General features: G+C 41.4%; 1 protein-coding gene across 4 annotated transcripts in view; it reads left to right on the forward strand.

Moving 5' to 3' along the window:
• Positions 1-17318, forward strand: part of LOC139387409 (cell adhesion molecule 3-like) — a 117989-nt gene that overhangs the window by 94811 nt on the left and 5860 nt on the right. For 2 of the 4 annotated variants that reach the window (XM_071133562.1, XM_071133564.1), the window contains 2 exons: positions 5352-5524; positions 16382-16402. In XM_071133562.1, coding sequence (XP_070989663.1) covers positions 5352-5524; positions 16382-16402 — 194 coding nt within the window. Of the gene's footprint in view, positions 1-5351; positions 5525-6184; positions 6686-16381; positions 16403-17318 lie in introns of all 4 variants that reach the window. The other 2 variants (XM_071133560.1, XM_071133561.1) reach the window with 2 other exon arrangements.

Below are 17318 nucleotides of genomic sequence, written 5' to 3' on the forward strand. Positions count from 1 at the left end.
TTCCATAACATTCCATACCTTTCCACTACATTCTATTCCATTCCATAACATTCCATACCATTCCACTACATTCTATTCCATTACATAACATTCCATACCATTCCACTACATTCTATTCCATTCCATAACATTCCATACCATTCCACTACATTCTTTTCCATTCCATAACATTCCATACCATTCCACTACATTCTATTCCATTCCATAACATTCCATACCATTCCACGACATTCCATACCATTCCACTACATTCTATTCCATTCCATAACATTCCATATCATTCCACTACATTCTATTCCATTCCATAACATTCCATACCATTCCACGACATTCTATTCCATTCCATAACATTCCACTACATTCTATTCCATTCCATAACATTCTATGCCATTCCACTATATTCTATTCCATTCCATAACATTCCACTACATTCTATTCCATTCCATAACATTCCATTCTATTCCACAACATTCCATTGCACTACATAACATTCCATTCTATTCCATTCCTTTCCACTACATTCTATTCCATTCCATAAAATTCCATTCTATTCCACAACATTCCATTCCATTCCACTACATAACATTCCATTCCATTCTATTCCATAACAATCAATTTCATTCCACTGCATAGGCCTCACTCCCCCTATCTGAGATATCTACTACAGCCCTCATCCTCCACATATAACCCCCATTCTATCAGTCATATTCTGTTAAAGGTTCCCAAAACACACACATCCCTGGGTCGCTCCTGTTTTCAGTTCACTGCAGCTAGCGAATGGAACGAGCTGCAACAAACACTCAAACAGGACCTATTTATCTCCATCTCTTCATTCAAAGACTCAATCATGGACACTCTTACTGACAGTTGTGGCTGCTTCACGTGATGTATTGTTGTCTCTACCTTCTTGCCCTTTGTGTTGTTGTCTGTGCCCAATAATGTCTGTACCATGTCCTATTTTTATTTATTTCATTTTAATTCTACTGTAAATTCAAATGTGTTCTTACCTGACTTCATAGTTAAATAAAGGTTAAATAAACAACTGTAAAAACATATTCCATTACAAAACATTCCATTCTATTCCATAACATTCCATCCCACTACATTCTATTCCATCCCACTACATTCTATTCCGTTCCTATCTATTTGATCAGGAGACCCTGGAGTGCTGGCAATTGTCTCAGCTGTATTAGTAGTCAATTATGCACCTCAGTCCATTCTGTAACACAGTTATACACCTCAGTCCATTCTGTAACACAGTTATTTATACACCTCAGTCCATTCTGTAACACAGTTATACACCTCAGTCCATTCTGTAACACAGTTATGCACCTCAGTCCATTCTGTAACACAGTTATGCACCTCAGTCCATTCTGTAACACAGTTATGCACCTCAGTCCATTCTGTAACACAGTTATGCACCTCAGTCCATTATGTAACATAGTTATGCACCTCAGTCCATTCTGTAACACAGTTATGCCCAGATGATAGCATTACATGCTGCAGCCATAGGACTTTATTGCACGGTTCAATCCATCCATATACGAGCATGAACCATTCCCTCTATGTAATGTACAAGGACAGACATGCGAACATATACACTGCCGTTCAAAAGTTTAGGGTAACTTAGAAATGTCCTTATTTTTGAAAGAAAAGCAAAAAAAAATTGTCCATTAAAATAACATCAAATTGATAAGAAATACAGTGTAGACATTGTTAATGTTGTAAATTACTATTGTAGCTGGAAACTGCAGATTTTTAATGGAATATCTACTTAGGCGTACAGAGGCCCATTACCAGCAATCATCACTCCTGTGTTCTAATGGCACACTGTGTTAGCAATCCAAGTTTATAATTTAAAAGGCTGATTGATCATTAGAAAACCCTTTTGCAATTATGTTAGCACAGCTGAAAACGGTTGTGCTGATTAAAGAAGCAATAAAACTGGCCTTTAGATTAGTTGAGTATCTGGAGCATCAGTGTTTGTGGGTTCGATTACAGGCTCAAAATGGCCAGAAACAAAGAACTTTCTTCTGAAACTCACCAGTCTATTCTTGTTCTGAGAAATGAAGGCTATTCCATGTGAGAAAATGCGAAGAAACTGAAGATCTTGTACAACGCTGTGTACAACTCCCTTCACAGAACAGCGCAAACTGGCTCTAACCAGAATAGTAAGAGGAGTGGGAGGCCCCGGTGCACAACTGAGCAAGAGGACAAGTACATTAGAGTGTCTTGTTTGAGAAACAGACGCCTCACAAGTTCTCAACTGGCAGCTTCATTAAATAGTACCCGCAAAACACCAGTCTCAACGTCAGCAACTACCTCTAGGTAGAGTTGCAAAGAAAAAGCCATATCTCAGACTGGCCATTAAAAAGAAAAGATTAAGATGGGCAAAATAACACAGACACTGGACAGAGGAAGATTGGAAAAAAGTATTACGAATCTAAGTTTGAGGTGTTCGGATACCAAAGAAGAACATTCGTGAGATGCAGAAAAAAATGAAAAGATGCTGGAGGAGTGCTTGACGCCATCTGTCAAGCATGGTGGAGGCAATGTGATGGTCTGGGGGTGCTTTGGTGGTGGTAAAGTGGGAGATTTGTACAGGGTAAAAGGAATCTTGAAGAACGGAGCCAATTTCCTCCTACAACAGGACAATGACCCAAAGCACAGCTCAAAACTATGCAATAACTATTTAGGGAAGAAGCAGTCAGCTGGTATTCTATCTATAATGGAGTGGCCAGCACAGTCACCGGATCTCAACCTTATTGAGCTGTTGTGGGAGTAGCTTGACCGTATGGTATGTAAGAAGTACCCATCAAGCCAATCCAACTTCGGGAAGCATGGGGTGAAATCTCTTCAGATTACCTCAACCAATTGACAACTAGAATGCCAAAGGTCCGCAAGGCTGTAATTGCTGCAAATGGAGGATTCTTTGATGAAAGGAAAGTTTGAAGGACACAAATATTATTTCATTAAAAATCATGATTTATAACCTTGTCAATGTGTTGACTATATTTTCAATTCATTTTGCAACTAATTTCATGTATTTCTACGGGACCCCAAACTTTTGAACGGCAGTGTACATACAGTACATAAATACAGTAAATACAGTACATAAATACAGTAAATACATACAGTAAATACACACAGTAAATATATACACTACATACAGTAAATATATACAGTAAGTACATACAGTAAATACATACAGTAAATACATGAAATACAGTAAATACATACACTACCTACAGTAAATACAGTAAATATATACAGTACATACATCCGTTCACCTTCCCACTCCTGGGCCAGACTACACTCAATCATATGACCCACTGAAGAGATGAGTCTTCAGTAAAGACTTAAAGGTTGAGACCGAGTTTGCGTCTCTTACATGGGTAGGCAGACCATTCCATAAAAATGGAGCTCTATAGGAGCTTTTTAGCAGCGGTTTGCTTAGAAATTCTAGGGACAATTAGGAGGCCTGCGTCTTGTGACCGTAGCGTACGTGTAGGTATGTACGGCAGGACCAAATCAGAGAGATAGGTAGAAGCAAGCCCATGTAATGCTTTGTAGGTTAGCAGTAAAACCTTGAAATCAGCCCTTGCCTTGACAGGAAGCCAGTGTAGGGAGGCTAGCACTGGAGTAATATGATAATTTTTTTTGGTTCTAGTCAGGATTCTAGTAGCCGTATTTAGCACTAACTGAAGTTTATTTAGTGCTTTATCCGGGTAGCCGGAAAGTAGAGCATTGCAGTAGTCTAACCTAGAAGTGACAAAAGCATGGATACATTTTTCTGCATCATTTTTGGACAGAAACTTTCAGATTTTTGCAATGTTACGTAGATGGAAAAAAAAGCTGTCCTTGAAATAGTCTTGATATGTTCTTCAAAAGAGAGATCAGGGTCCAGAGTAACACCGAGGTCCTTCACAGTTTTATTTGAGACGACTGTACAACCAGATTAATTGTCAGATTCAACAGAAGATCTCTTTGTTTCTTGGGACCTAGAACAAGCATCTCTGTTTTGTCCGAGTTTAAAAGTAGAAAGTTTGCAGCCATCCACTTCCTTATGTCTGAAACACATGCTTCTAGCGAGGACAATTTTGGGGCTTCACCATGTTTCATTGAAATGTACAGCTGTGTGTCATCCGCATAGCACTGAAAGTTAACATTATGTTTTCGAATGACATCCCCAAGAGGTAAAATATATAGTGAAAACAATAGTGGTCCTAAAACGGAACCTTGAGGAACACCGAAATTTACAGTTGATTTGTCAGAGGACAAACCATTCACAGAGACAAACTGATATCTTTCCGACAGATAAGATCTAAACCAGGCCAGAACTTGTCCGTGTAGACCAATTTGGGTTTCAAATCTCTCCAAAAGAATGTGGTGATCGATGGTATCAAAAGCTGCACTAAGGTCTAGGAGCACGAGGACAGATGCAGAGCCTCGGTCTGATGCCATTAAAAGGTCATTTACCACCTTCACAAGTGCAGTCTCAGTGCTATGATGGGGTCTAAAACCAGACTGAAGCATTTCGTATACATTGTTTGTCTTCAGGAAGGCAGTGAGTTGCTGCGCAACAGCCTTTTCTAAAATTTTTGAGAGGAATGGAAGATTCGATATAGGCCGATAGTTTTTTAAATATTTTCTGGGTCAAGGTTTGGCTTTTTCAAGAGAGGCTTTATTACTGCCACTTTTAGTGAGTTTGGTACACATCCGGTGGATAGAGAGCCGTTTATTATGTTCAACATAGGAGGGCCAAGCACAGGAAGCAGCTCTTTCAGTAGTTTAGTTGGAATAGGGTCCAGTATGCAGCTTGAAGGTTTAGAGGCCATGATTATTTTCATCATTGTGTCAAGTGATATAGTACTAAAACACTTGAGCGTCTCTCTTCATCCTAGGTCCTGGCAGAGTTGTGCCGACTCAGGACAACTGAGCTTTGAAGGAATACGCAGATTTAAAGAGGAGTCCGTAATTTGCTTTCTAATAATCATGATCTTTTCCTCAAAGAAGTTCATGAATTTATCACTGCTGAAGTGAAAGCCATCCTCTCTTGGGGAATGCTGCTTTTTAGTTAGCTTTGCGACAGTATCAAAAAGGAATTTCGGATTGTTCTTATTTTCCTCAATTAAGTTAGAAAAATAGGATGATCAAGCAGCAGTAAGGGCTCTTCGGTACTGCACGGTACTTCATATGTCCCTAAAATGTATTAATCACATGAACAATTTATATTACATGCACTGCATGTTACACACGTTCTGTTTTAAAATCAAATATCTTTTCTCTTCACGTTCTTGTTCTTTTTCAATTTTTGTGTGTCTGTGTGTGTGTGTCTGTCTCTCTCTCAGGCCCACCTCGTACGTGTGGCAGAAGAAGGATGGAGAGCTCCCTCTGATGGCCAAGGTGGACGGTAGTTTCCTGCTCTTTGAGATGCTCAACAAATCAGACAACGGGGTGTACCTCTGTCAGGCTGACAACGGAATCGGGAAGATGCAGGGAGAGTACACGCTGCTGGTGCAAGGTACTGGAGAGAGAGAGAGAGAGAGAGAGAGAGCGAGAGAGAGAGAGAGAGAGAGAGAGAGAAAGAGAGAGAGAGAGAGCGAGAGAGCGCGCGAGAGAGAGAGAGAGAGAGCGAGAGAGCGCGAGAGAGAGAGAGAGCGCGAGAGAGAGAGAGAGAGCGAGAGAGAGAGAGAGAGCGAGAGAGAGAGAGAGAGAGAGAGAGAGAGAGAGAGAGAGAGAGAGAGTGAGAGAGAGAGAGAGCGCGAGAGAGAGAGAGAGAGAGAGAGAGAGAGAGAGAGTGAGAGAGAGAGAGAGAGAGAGAGAGAGAGAGAGAGAGAGAGAGCGTGAGAGAGAGAGAGAGAGAGAGAGAGAGAGAGAGAGAGAGAGGTGGTTGACAGCAGCTTGTCCAGGGCAGGATCAGGATGTATATGTTTCTTCTGTCTTCTTCATCATTGTTTATTTCTGTTGTTGTGTGGTTTTTTACTTTATTTTCTGATTTTCTTCACGTTTCTTTTCTGTTTATTTCTCTTTATCACCAACACCATCCACCTCATGCTACACTCCTTTGCTTTTTTGCTACACATCCTGTACGGCACTGTGCCGCTGTCTGGCCTTTCTTCCTGTCTACTCCTCTGCTCTTACTACCTCTCCATATTCCTTCACGCCTTCTCCTTTATCCAAGACCTGACAGATGATTCAAACAACCTCTTCCCTACCTCTTTCTATCTACCCTCCTCTTCTCCAACCTCTGACTCCCCCTCTTCCTTTCTTTCTCCTGATTCTTTCCCCACTCTTATGTCAACAACGTCTGGGTCTGGCTCGTCTGCCTACGGGTCCCTACCTGCCAACTCTCCTCCCACTATTTTCTCCTTCACTGTCCCGTCTGATCTCACCTTTCCCCCTTCTTCTTCCTCTTCTTCATCCCTCTCTACCTCTTCTCTCTCTCCCTCTCCTCCTCCTGTCAATGTTCTATCCACCTCTCTTTCCAACTCTCTCTTCCCTGACCTTTCCATGTCTCCCGAACGCCATCCCCCCTCCTCTGACTCCTTCTCCCCCTCTTCTTCCTCCTCTTTTTCCTCTCCTCCTGCCAGCGTTACTCCTCCCTCTGTCGCTCCTCCCTCCTCCGACTCCCTCACTCCCTCCTCAGTTACCATACGGCTGAATGGAGTTTACAGTTTCACAGGTAAATGATCTGTTTACGCACATACACAGTTGTACCCACACAAACAAACACATTCAGACCCTAATTATATAATAAATACCATTCAACAGAAGCTTTTAACCAAAGCGACTTACATTTTACGCGTGGGTAGCCCCGGGAATTGAACCAACAATTCTGGCATCACAAGCGCCATGCTCTACGGGTACAGGTAGAGAGTCAATGTGCGGGGGCACCGGTTAGTTGAGGTAATATTTACATTAAGGTAGAGTTATTAAAGTGACTATGTATAGATGATAACACAGAGAGTAGCAGCAGTGTAAAAGGGGGGGGGGGGGTGTCGTGGAAACCACACACAAGTCAGAGTTAGTTATCACAAAGTCCATCTTTAATTATATGAGCTCTATCACAACCCTGTGACTTGACTCTCAGATCAATTCAGTGTCTATAAATGAATTCTCTGAGAGTCCCTTACACATTGCAACTGAGATCCTTCATAGCAAAGACACACTTAGCCAGACAGCATTGGCATAATTTATCGTTCAGCTTTGTCTCCTAAACTATGTTCTTTTCTCAAACTCAGAACCATAAACCGATCCTCCATAATAACAGCCATATATCAAATCCATCCTATCTTGACAAGATCACAGAGACACATTTACTGGCACACAGACATTGTGGAGCCAAGAGATCCACGCTTGATCTCTCCCCTCTCTGCGGCCCACGTAACTTAGTCTTGACAGAGAACAGATACTGCAACCCCGCCACAGTATTATACAAAAATATACATTCTGATGAGAAGTAACTTACAAACATATGATGAATATAAAACATCTTACCTATGTCACCAACTAATTATGATTATTCCCCAACATTCCCCTCTCAGGGACATTGTCCCTTCTAAAGAATCTGAATATTAATTACATACTCAATATTTAAAAGGAAATAAAAATTTAAATCCCTTCAATGTCAAATACCTTAGCTTATATGTAAGCTTTCTCCCTTCTGAAACTAAGTTTACAACCTTTATTCTACAAGACAAACTTGCACATGTTTAATAACACAGAATAATCCATTTGAGGAAAATAAAAACACAACATATAAATGCTCCTTAAGTTACATGAGAACCAGTGTCTAAACACAGGCCTCCTCACAACATATAGGACAGACATCCCTCTAAGTCCTCATGCTCAGAAATATACTCAGGAATAGAGAATAGGTCAGTGAAATCATTCATATTCCAAATCATAAGTAACAACCCAACTATTTATCCAACCAATATTTAGAATAGCACTCCTCAGTGATTCAAATTTGTCTTATCACTCAAAGTAAAAACCTCAATTTAACACACATCAATATTAGCAGATTTACATTCAGTATAATTATCCCATAATTCTACTATTAACTTTTTTAATCATGATTTTAATACAGATCAGTATCTCAATGCATTCTTAATCTAAATTACTACAATTTACATGGTGTAGACCTCTTCAATCAACCTGATACCACAAAAGTATAAACAATTTAATGGCACAGTTGACCAACCCCCCCTCTCAGGCACTGAATCTTCTGGCGTCTCTTTCGTTTTTCTTCAGATAGCTTTACAGTTCAAAGTAGACGGCCCATGATAATGTCCCAATTTCAATGTCTCATCTTTACCACTCATGTCTTGTCCATTCGTCAACCAATATACCAGCATCATAAGAAAATGTTAGAACAGACCTTTCTCCATGATCACTCCAAGTGGACTCTCACAGTATGAGAGAAACATGAAAGAAAAGCAGTTGATAGCTTAGATCTGAGACTGTACACCAATTTCTGGCTTGGTTCTTTTCTCTCGGTAGAAGTGGTTCGGAAAGCCTTCAACGCCTTTGTCACTCTTCTTCAGCCAGTTAGAGGGGTTTTTTGAGGTACACACACAATTCGGTCCAATTATCTCTTCCATGCATTAAGATACCGTCTGATGTCACTTTTCATGATAACCTCGAAAGAACAGATCAGAACAATTTAGTTCAGTTCCTTAACTACATGATACATTATTATTTTTACCAACTATTCTTAATACACATATCTAAACATATTTCACAGAGAATATCAAAACATTCTATTGAAACTATTCTTTCAAATTGGTTCATACTCCCCATCTCACTGTCAACTCCATCGTAGAGCCAAGGATCAAGAAGTTAGACCTATACCTCGGGAATAGAACAAAACAAACACAACAAATACAATACACACAACAATACAATACACTTCTTCACATATCACTTAAGTTGTATAACTTCAATTCAAACCCTCAAAAAACTGAATCCTCCCCCATGTTTTACACACATCTCTCCGTATGAGAGTAATGTAAAACAAAACTAAATATATATATATATATATATATAAAACAAAATTTCAACTATCCTAATCAAATTAAAATCACTAAACTAAAAAAAACTCCACTAAGAAAAATGATTTAACCCCTATGGTCATAGGAAAATAGACTTAAAGCAGCATATCCTTAGTTAAAAGCAATGCCCTCTCCCTCTTCACAGTGGTCATAGGAAAATAGACTTAAAGCAGCATATCCTTAGTTAAAAGCAATGCCCTCTCCCTCTTCACAGTGGTCATAGGAAAATAGACTTAAAGCAGCATATCCTTAGTTAAAAGCAATGCCCTCTCCCTCTTCACAGTGGTCATAGGAAAATAGACTTAAAGCAGCATATCCTTAGTTAAAAGCAATACCCTCTCCCTCTTCACAGTGGTCATAGGAAAATAGACTTAAAGCAGCACATCCTTAGTTAAAAGCAATGCCCTCTCCCTCTTCACAGTGGTCCAAATTACAAATATGGCTAAGAAACATATTTACCAATTACACAAATGTATCTTGAAGGCAGTATTACAAATGACAATAAATTCACTATCCAAATGGCTTTCCAATGCGGGTGATCAAGCCACAACGGAAAGTCATCAGAAGGTCATAGGTCATACAAAACCCTTAAAAGCAGTGTTTTTCACTATATTAAACAAATTGCAAACAATAGTCAACTAGTTCCAACATTTTTTGTATTTCCATGTTCCCAGAACATTCCTTTAGTCTAGACAGGGTCTGAAGTTCCAATGTATGCAGACGATACAGTGATAAATTCATGCAAATAACAAACTACACAAGAACTCACTACTATAATGGTTCAGATGACAAAATTGCTCAGAGACTCATGTTTACATCTCAATAAAATAAAACACAGTCTGCATGTTCCTCAAAAAACAACTACCGATGGAAAAAGCTCCTGGTGGTATCTGATTTTAAGTGCCAAGGCATCATACTTGCTTCCAACCTTTCTTTAAAAAACAAAAACAATAAAGGAACTCAAATAACCAAATTCAAATCTAGCTAATTCCCCAAAACATATGAAATTGTTTTGATTATTGCGGTAACAACACTATAATTAAAATCTATGATACTCCCCCACTTAACATATTAGTTTACTAGTTTGGCCCAATCTTGCTTTTCAGCATTCATACCCATTCAGTCTTCTGCCAACAGGCTCTCATACTACTCAATCCAGCAATCCCCTTTAATGACCTGACATTGTTCCACATAATGGAAACATACTATAATGTTAGACTACATTAACTTTCCTGCTCAAATTAACTGGTGTTACTTAAACAATCAAACCAAGAATCAATAACCATCCGAATCTATTCTCACAATGTTTTACACACTCACAACTTTCAGATCTCTTTCTTCCTCTTCCAATGGGCAAAAATATAACCCCTCTCATTTCAACGTTTTTCCTTACCTCTATCTAACCAAACTTTATAACTTCCTCTTCTCTTTGCTCTTCACACTTATGAAATGTATCCTATGTCTTTAAAAATAACACACGCAGTTCCAACATTATAACATGCGTCAGTCAATCTATAAGAATGAAAAACATTTTGGTAACCACTTCCTATCGCCATCCTCTCCCCGCTATTATTCAGAATGTCTTTAACTTAGGTAACTGTCTTCTCTATTGATACAGTAATTTAAATACGACTCAATTCTCAATACATTATTCCAGCAGATAATTTAGTGAACAGACATCGTCTTGCATCAGAATTCGCTTCGTTATTATTTTAAGTTGAATTAGTTTATCAATTTAACCTAAACAATCTATTCAAAACGTTCAATTTATCCCTTCTATCAATTTGAACCAGACAAGCTATTAAAACGTTCAGTTTATATCTTATACAAACACTAGCGACCATAACTTTCCAGGCAAAACATACAAATAGATAACTTTACAATCAAAAACTCACAATTCAGTCAGCGCAATGACTGGGAAAAGAACCCCGGCCTCCCGCGTGGCAGGTGAGAATTCTACCACTGAGCCACTAATGCTAAGATACTCCGCAAATAAACCCAATTTATAACTAAAATCAAAACACGTCACCATCGGCAATTCCCAGAAGAAAAACAGTTAATGACTAGGAAACAGATATTGCGCCTTTTAATAAAAGTAGATTATGTTTACTAATGCAACGTAATTCAATTACTTCACTACATCACATTAATCACGCAATGATAATTAGTTTGATGGAAAACCTTAGGCTTTGTACGACATTATAAATTACATCGAGATTCCCCCTTAATTCTCTCTAACTTTATTCAGTTTATTCAATAAATCCCACAACTTCTCTCATACTGGGAAGAAAAAATAGAACATGTTCAGACTTTAAGGGCAGTTAAATTTCAAATGTCTCACCCAGACGGAGATAATCCAATATGCGTTTTATAGTTACATCGTTAGGGTAAGATAACCAAAAGTGGACACACTCTAATCAGTTTCTAGAGCTCAATTTTCCAGATTTTGTAGATTATTTTAATAGTGCTTAAAAACTTAATCTTTATCAAATGATCCATTTAAGATACCAACTCAAAACCTACGTACGTCTACGAATGGGTGGTTTAAATTGTATCTAATCATTCTCAGCATTACTTTATCAAATCTCTAGTAATTGATTATACACACATACAATTTATCATAATTTCAAATAATTCACAGAATCCATATAAAACTTTTGAAATCTTAGGTACTCACACAGAACTTTCAGGATCACCCACATAGGATTAGTCAGATGTTCACACAGAACTGGTCAGACGTCCACACAGGATTGGTTAGACGTCCACACAGAACATCAGAACATAAAAAGGTTTGCCCACACAGAGTCAACCCTACCCCGCTCACACAGAACGGTCCGACAACTATTACCTAGTGATCCCATAACAAAATACTCACACAGAGTAACCCAGGGCATACCTGGCTAGCACATTTAAAATAATTGGAATTCACCACCTCTGAGGGTCACTTAGACAATCACACAGACGCACAGAATGAGGTCCTTCTTCCAATAGGGCTTCACCAAATGCCGTGTTTTCACCTAGAAATTCACAGTCCCTTTGGCGCCTCACCCCGACAGACCTCACCAAATCCCCACTGTGATCAATTCAGTGTCAGGAGGGCTCTTGGTCACTGGCAACCGGACAGTCACAAAACCTCAGATTACTCTCCCCTGACTCGGCCCTGCTTATGCCGCCAAGGTGCCTCCTTACAAAGGAATTCACGCTCAGAGTATACGTAACAGGCATAATTAAAAAACTTGACTTCAAATCTGTGTGTGGTTCGCTCACCTTTTTCTTAAAAAAACTCAGTTCGAGATGTGGTATCCACTCGGCTCGCTTCCTCTCAGATCAAAGGTTGGTCCATCTGCTTCGTTCCCGAAGTGTGGTTTCCCTGAGATCCCAAGTTTAGGGGATCCCTCGTGCACGATTTATTTACCTAGATCGTCAGGAACGGTCACCGAGTGAAGATTCACATCCCCTCCTCGTCGCCAAATGTCGTGGAAATTTAATCTATTTACCAAATCATGAGAGCAAACCACACACAAGTCAGAGTTAGTTATCACAAAGTCCATCTTTAATTATATGAGCTCTATCACAACCCTGTGACTCTCAGATCAATTCAGTGTCTATCAATGAATTCTCTGAGAGTCCCTTACACATTGCAACTGAGATCCTTTATAGCAAAGACACACATAGCCAGACAGCATTGGCATAATATTATCGTTCAGCTTTGTCTCCTAAACTATGTTATTTTCTCAAACTCAGAACCATAAACAAATCCTCCATATCAACAGCCATATATCAAATCCATCCTATCTTGACAAGATCACAGAGACACATTTACTGGCACACAGACATTGTGGAGCCAAGAGATCCACGCTTGACCTCTCCACTTTCTCCGGCCCACGTAACTTAGTCTTGACAGAGAACAGATACTGCAACCCCGCCACAGTATTATACAAAAATAACATTCTGATGAGAAGTAACTTACAAACATATGATGAATATAAAACATCTTACCTATGTTACCAACTAATTCTGATTATTCTCCAACAGGGGTAATGCAAATAGTCTGGGTAGCCATTTGATTAGATGTTCAGGAGTCTTATGGCTTATGGGTAGAAGCTGTTTAGAAGCCTCTTGGACCTAGACTTGGCACTCCAGTACCGCTTGCCATGCAGTAGCAGAGAGAAAAGTCTATGATTAGTGTGGCTGGAGTCTTTGACCATTTTTAGGGCCTTCCTCTGACATCGCCTGCTATAGAGGTCCTAGATGGCAGGAAGCTTGGCCACAGTGATGTACTGGGCCATGCGCATTACCCTCTGTAGTGCCTTGCGGTCGGAGGCTGAGCAGTTCCATACCAGGCAGTGATGCAACTGGTCAGGATGCTCTTGATGGTGCAGCTGTAGAACCTTTTGAGGATCTGAGGACCCATGCAAATCTTTTCAGTCTCCTGAGGGGGAATAGGTTTTGTCGTGCCCTCTTCACGACTGTCTTGGTGCGTTTGGACCATGTTAGTTTGTTGGTGATGTGGACGCCAAGGAACTTGAAGCTGTCAACCTGCTCCACTACAGCCCCGTCGATGAGAATGAGGGTGTGCTCGGTCCTCCTTTTCCTGTTATCCACAATCATCTCCTTTGCCTTGATCACGTTGAGGGAGAGGTTATTGTCCTGGCACCACATGGCCAGGTCTCTGACCTCCTCCCTATAGGCTGTCTCGTCGTTATCGGTGATTAGGCCTACCAGTGTTGTGCTGTTGGAAAACTTAATGATGGTGTGGGAGTTGTGCCTGGCCGTGCAGTCATGAGTGAACAGGTTGTACAAGAGGGGGCTGAGCATGCACCCCTGAGGGGCCCTTGTCAGCGTGGCGGATCCTACCTTTACCACCTGGGGCGTGTTGTTACCTACCCTCACCACCTGGGGGGCGTCCCATCAGGAAGTCCAGGATCCAGGTGCAGAGGGAGGTGTTTAGTCACAGGGTCCTTAGCTTATTGATGAGCTTTGAGGGCACTATGGTGTTGAACGCTGAGCTGAGGTGTTCCTTTTGTCCAGGTGGGAAAGGGCCGTGTGGAGTGCAATAGAGATTGCATCATCTGTGGATCTGTTGGGACGGTATGCAAATTGGAGTGGGTCTATGGTTTCTGGGATGATGGTGTTGATGTGAGCCAATACCAGCCCTTCAAAGCACTTCATGGCTACAGACGGTAGTCATTTAGGCAGGTCACCTTAGTGTTCTTGGGCAGGGACTATGGTGATCTATTTTAAACATGTTGGTATTACAGACTCGGATAGGGAGAGTTTGAAAATGTCAGTGAAGACACTTGCCAGTTGGTTAGCACATTCTCGCAGTACACGCCCTGGCAATCCGTCTGGCCCTGCGGTCTTGTGAATCTTGACCTGTTTAAAGGTCTTACTCACATCGGCTGCGGAGAGCGTGATCACACAGTCGCCCGGAACAGCTGGTGCTCTCATGCATGTTTCAATGTTATTTGCCTCGAAGAGAGCATAGAAGTAATTTAGCTCGTCTGGTAGGCTTGTGTCACTGGGCAGCTCTCGGCTGTGCTACCCTTTATAGTCTGTAATGGTTTGCAAGCCCTGCCACATCCAACGAGCGTCGGAGCCTGTGTATGATTCGATCTTAGTCCTGTATTGATACTTTGCCTGTTTGATGGTTCGTCGGAGGGCATAGCGTGATTTCTTATAAGCTTCCGGGTTAGAGTCCCACTCCTTGAAAGCAGCAGCTCTAGCCTTTAGCTCAGTGCGGATGTTGCCTGTAATCCATGGCTTCTGATTGGGGTATGTACGTACGGTTACTGTGAGAATGACGTCATCGATGCACTTATTGATGAAGCCAATGACTGATGTGGTGTACTCCTCAATGCCATTGGAGAAATCCCGGAACATTTTCCAGTCTGTGCTAGCAAAACAGTCCTGTAGCTTAGCATCTGCTTCATCTGACCCCTTTTTATTGATCTAATCACTGGTGCTTCCTGCTCTCATTTTTGCTTGTAAGCAGGAATCAGGAGGATATAATTATGGTCAGATTTGCCAAATGGGAGGGAGAGGGAGAGCTTTGTATGCATCTCTGTGTGTGGAGTAAAGATGGTACAGCTACTTGGAGCGCCGCCTCTGGGTGAACGTTTTCTTGTTTTCTTATGGCGGAATTCAATGCTGTCTTAGTGTCAGCCTCTGACTGTGGTGGTATGTAAACAGCTACGAAAAATACAGATGAAATCGCTCAAGGTAGATAGTGTGGTCTACAGCTTATCATGAGATACTCTACCTCAGGCGAGCAATAACTTAAGACTTCCTTAGATATCGTGCACCAGCTGTTATTTACAAAAATACATAGTCCGCCGGCCCTTGTCTTACCAGACGCCGCTGTTCTATCCTGCCGGTGCAACCAGCTGTATGTTGATAGTGTTGTCGTTCAGCCACGACTCCATGAAGCATAAAACATTCCAGTTTGTAATGTCCTGTTGGTAGTTTAATATTCCGCGTAGGTCATCTATTTTATTGTCCAAAGATTGCACGTTTGCTAGCAGAATGGAAGGAATTGGGCGTTTATTCGATCGCCTACGAATTCTCAGAGGGCAGCCCGCCCTCCGGACCCTTTTTCTCCTCTTCCTCTTCACGCAAATCACGGGGATCTGCGCCTGTTCCTGGGAAAGCAGTATGTCATTCGCGTTGGGCTCGTCAGACTCGTTAAAGGATTAAAAGGATTCTGCCAGTTCGCGGTGAGTAATCGCAGTCCGGATGTCCAGAAGTTATTTTGATCGTAAGAGACGGTAGCGGCAACATTATGCACAAAATCATTTAAAAAATAAGTTACAAACAACGCAAATAAACAAACAAATAAAACACAATCGGTTGGGGGCACGTAGAACGCTATTTAGACACTGATCTTGGGTCAGTTTTGCATTCACTTTGAGGTTAGGTTTGGGGAGGGGAAGCTGATCCTAGAGCTGTACCCAGGGAAAACTTCACCCTGGAGGGGGCATTTCATTCTCAACAACAACCATTTAGCAGACACTCTCATCCAGAGCGACTTAAAGGAGAAATTAGGGTTCATCTGAAACAGGAGTCATCAGGTAGTCCTGAGGCGTGGTCCTAGGGCTCAGGTCCTCTGGGAGGAGAGGTAGAGAGAGAGAGAATTAGAATGAGCATAGTTAAATTCACACAGGACACCAGATAGGACAGGAGAATTACACGGGATGTTCACCCAGTCCTCTTCACTGGTATCATGTTTTCTCTTTTTTCCTTTCCTTTTTGGTCCACTCCTTCATTCTGAAACCCTTACACTCGTCTGTCCATCCATCCATCCATCCATCCATCCTCTTGAGAAGATGGTCCAGACAACATTGCAGGTATTTTTTTTCAGAGACACCTGTCTGTCTGTATACCTGTCTGTCTGTCTCAATCAGTCTCTCTGTCTATCTCAATCTGTCTGTCTGTCTGTCTGTCTGTCTGTCTGTCTGTCTGTCTGTCTCAATCTGTCTCTCTGTCTATCTCAATCTGTCTGTCTGTCTGTCTGTCTGTCTCAATCTGTCTCTCTGTCAATCTCAATCTGTCTGTCTGTCTGTCTCAATCTGTTTCTGTCTGTCTGTCTGTCTGTCTGTCTGTCTGTCTGTCTGTCTGTCTGTCTGTCTGTCTGTCTGTCTCAATCTGTTTCTGTCTGTCTATCTGTCTATCTGTCTGTCCATTTTCCTTTGCCTGAAATAGAGAAACTAGTAGCCTGGGGACAGTGTGAACTGTGAAATAGAGAAACTGGTAGCCTGGGGACAGTGTGAACTGTGAAATAGAGAAACTGGTAGCCTGGGGACAGTGTGAACTGTGAAATAGAGAAACTGGTAGCCTGGGGACAGTGTGAACTGTGAAATAGAGAAACTGGTAGCCTGGGGACAGTGTGAACTGTGAAATAGAGAAACTGGTAGCCTGGGGACAGTGTGAACTGTGAAATAGAGAAACTGGTAGCCTGGGGACAGTGTGAACTGTGAAATAGAGAAACTGGTAGCCTGGGGACAGTGTGAACTGTGAAATAGAGAAACTGGTAGCCTGGGGACAGTGTGAACTGTGAAATAGAGAAACTGGTAGCCTGGGGACAGTGTGAACTGTGAAATAGAGAAACTGGTAGCCTGGGGACAGTGTGAACTGTGAAATAGAGAAACTGGTAGCCTGGGGACAGTGTGAACTGTGAAATAGAGAAACTGGTAGCCTGGGGACAGTGTGAACTGTGAAATAGAGAAACTGGTAGCCTGGGGACAGTGTGAACTGTGAAATATA

The sequence above is a fragment of the Oncorhynchus clarkii genome, chromosome 28, assembly GCF_045791955.1.
Source record: "Oncorhynchus clarkii lewisi isolate Uvic-CL-2024 chromosome 28, UVic_Ocla_1.0, whole genome shotgun sequence".
Lineage (NCBI taxonomy): Eukaryota > Metazoa > Chordata > Actinopteri > Salmoniformes > Salmonidae > Oncorhynchus > Oncorhynchus clarkii.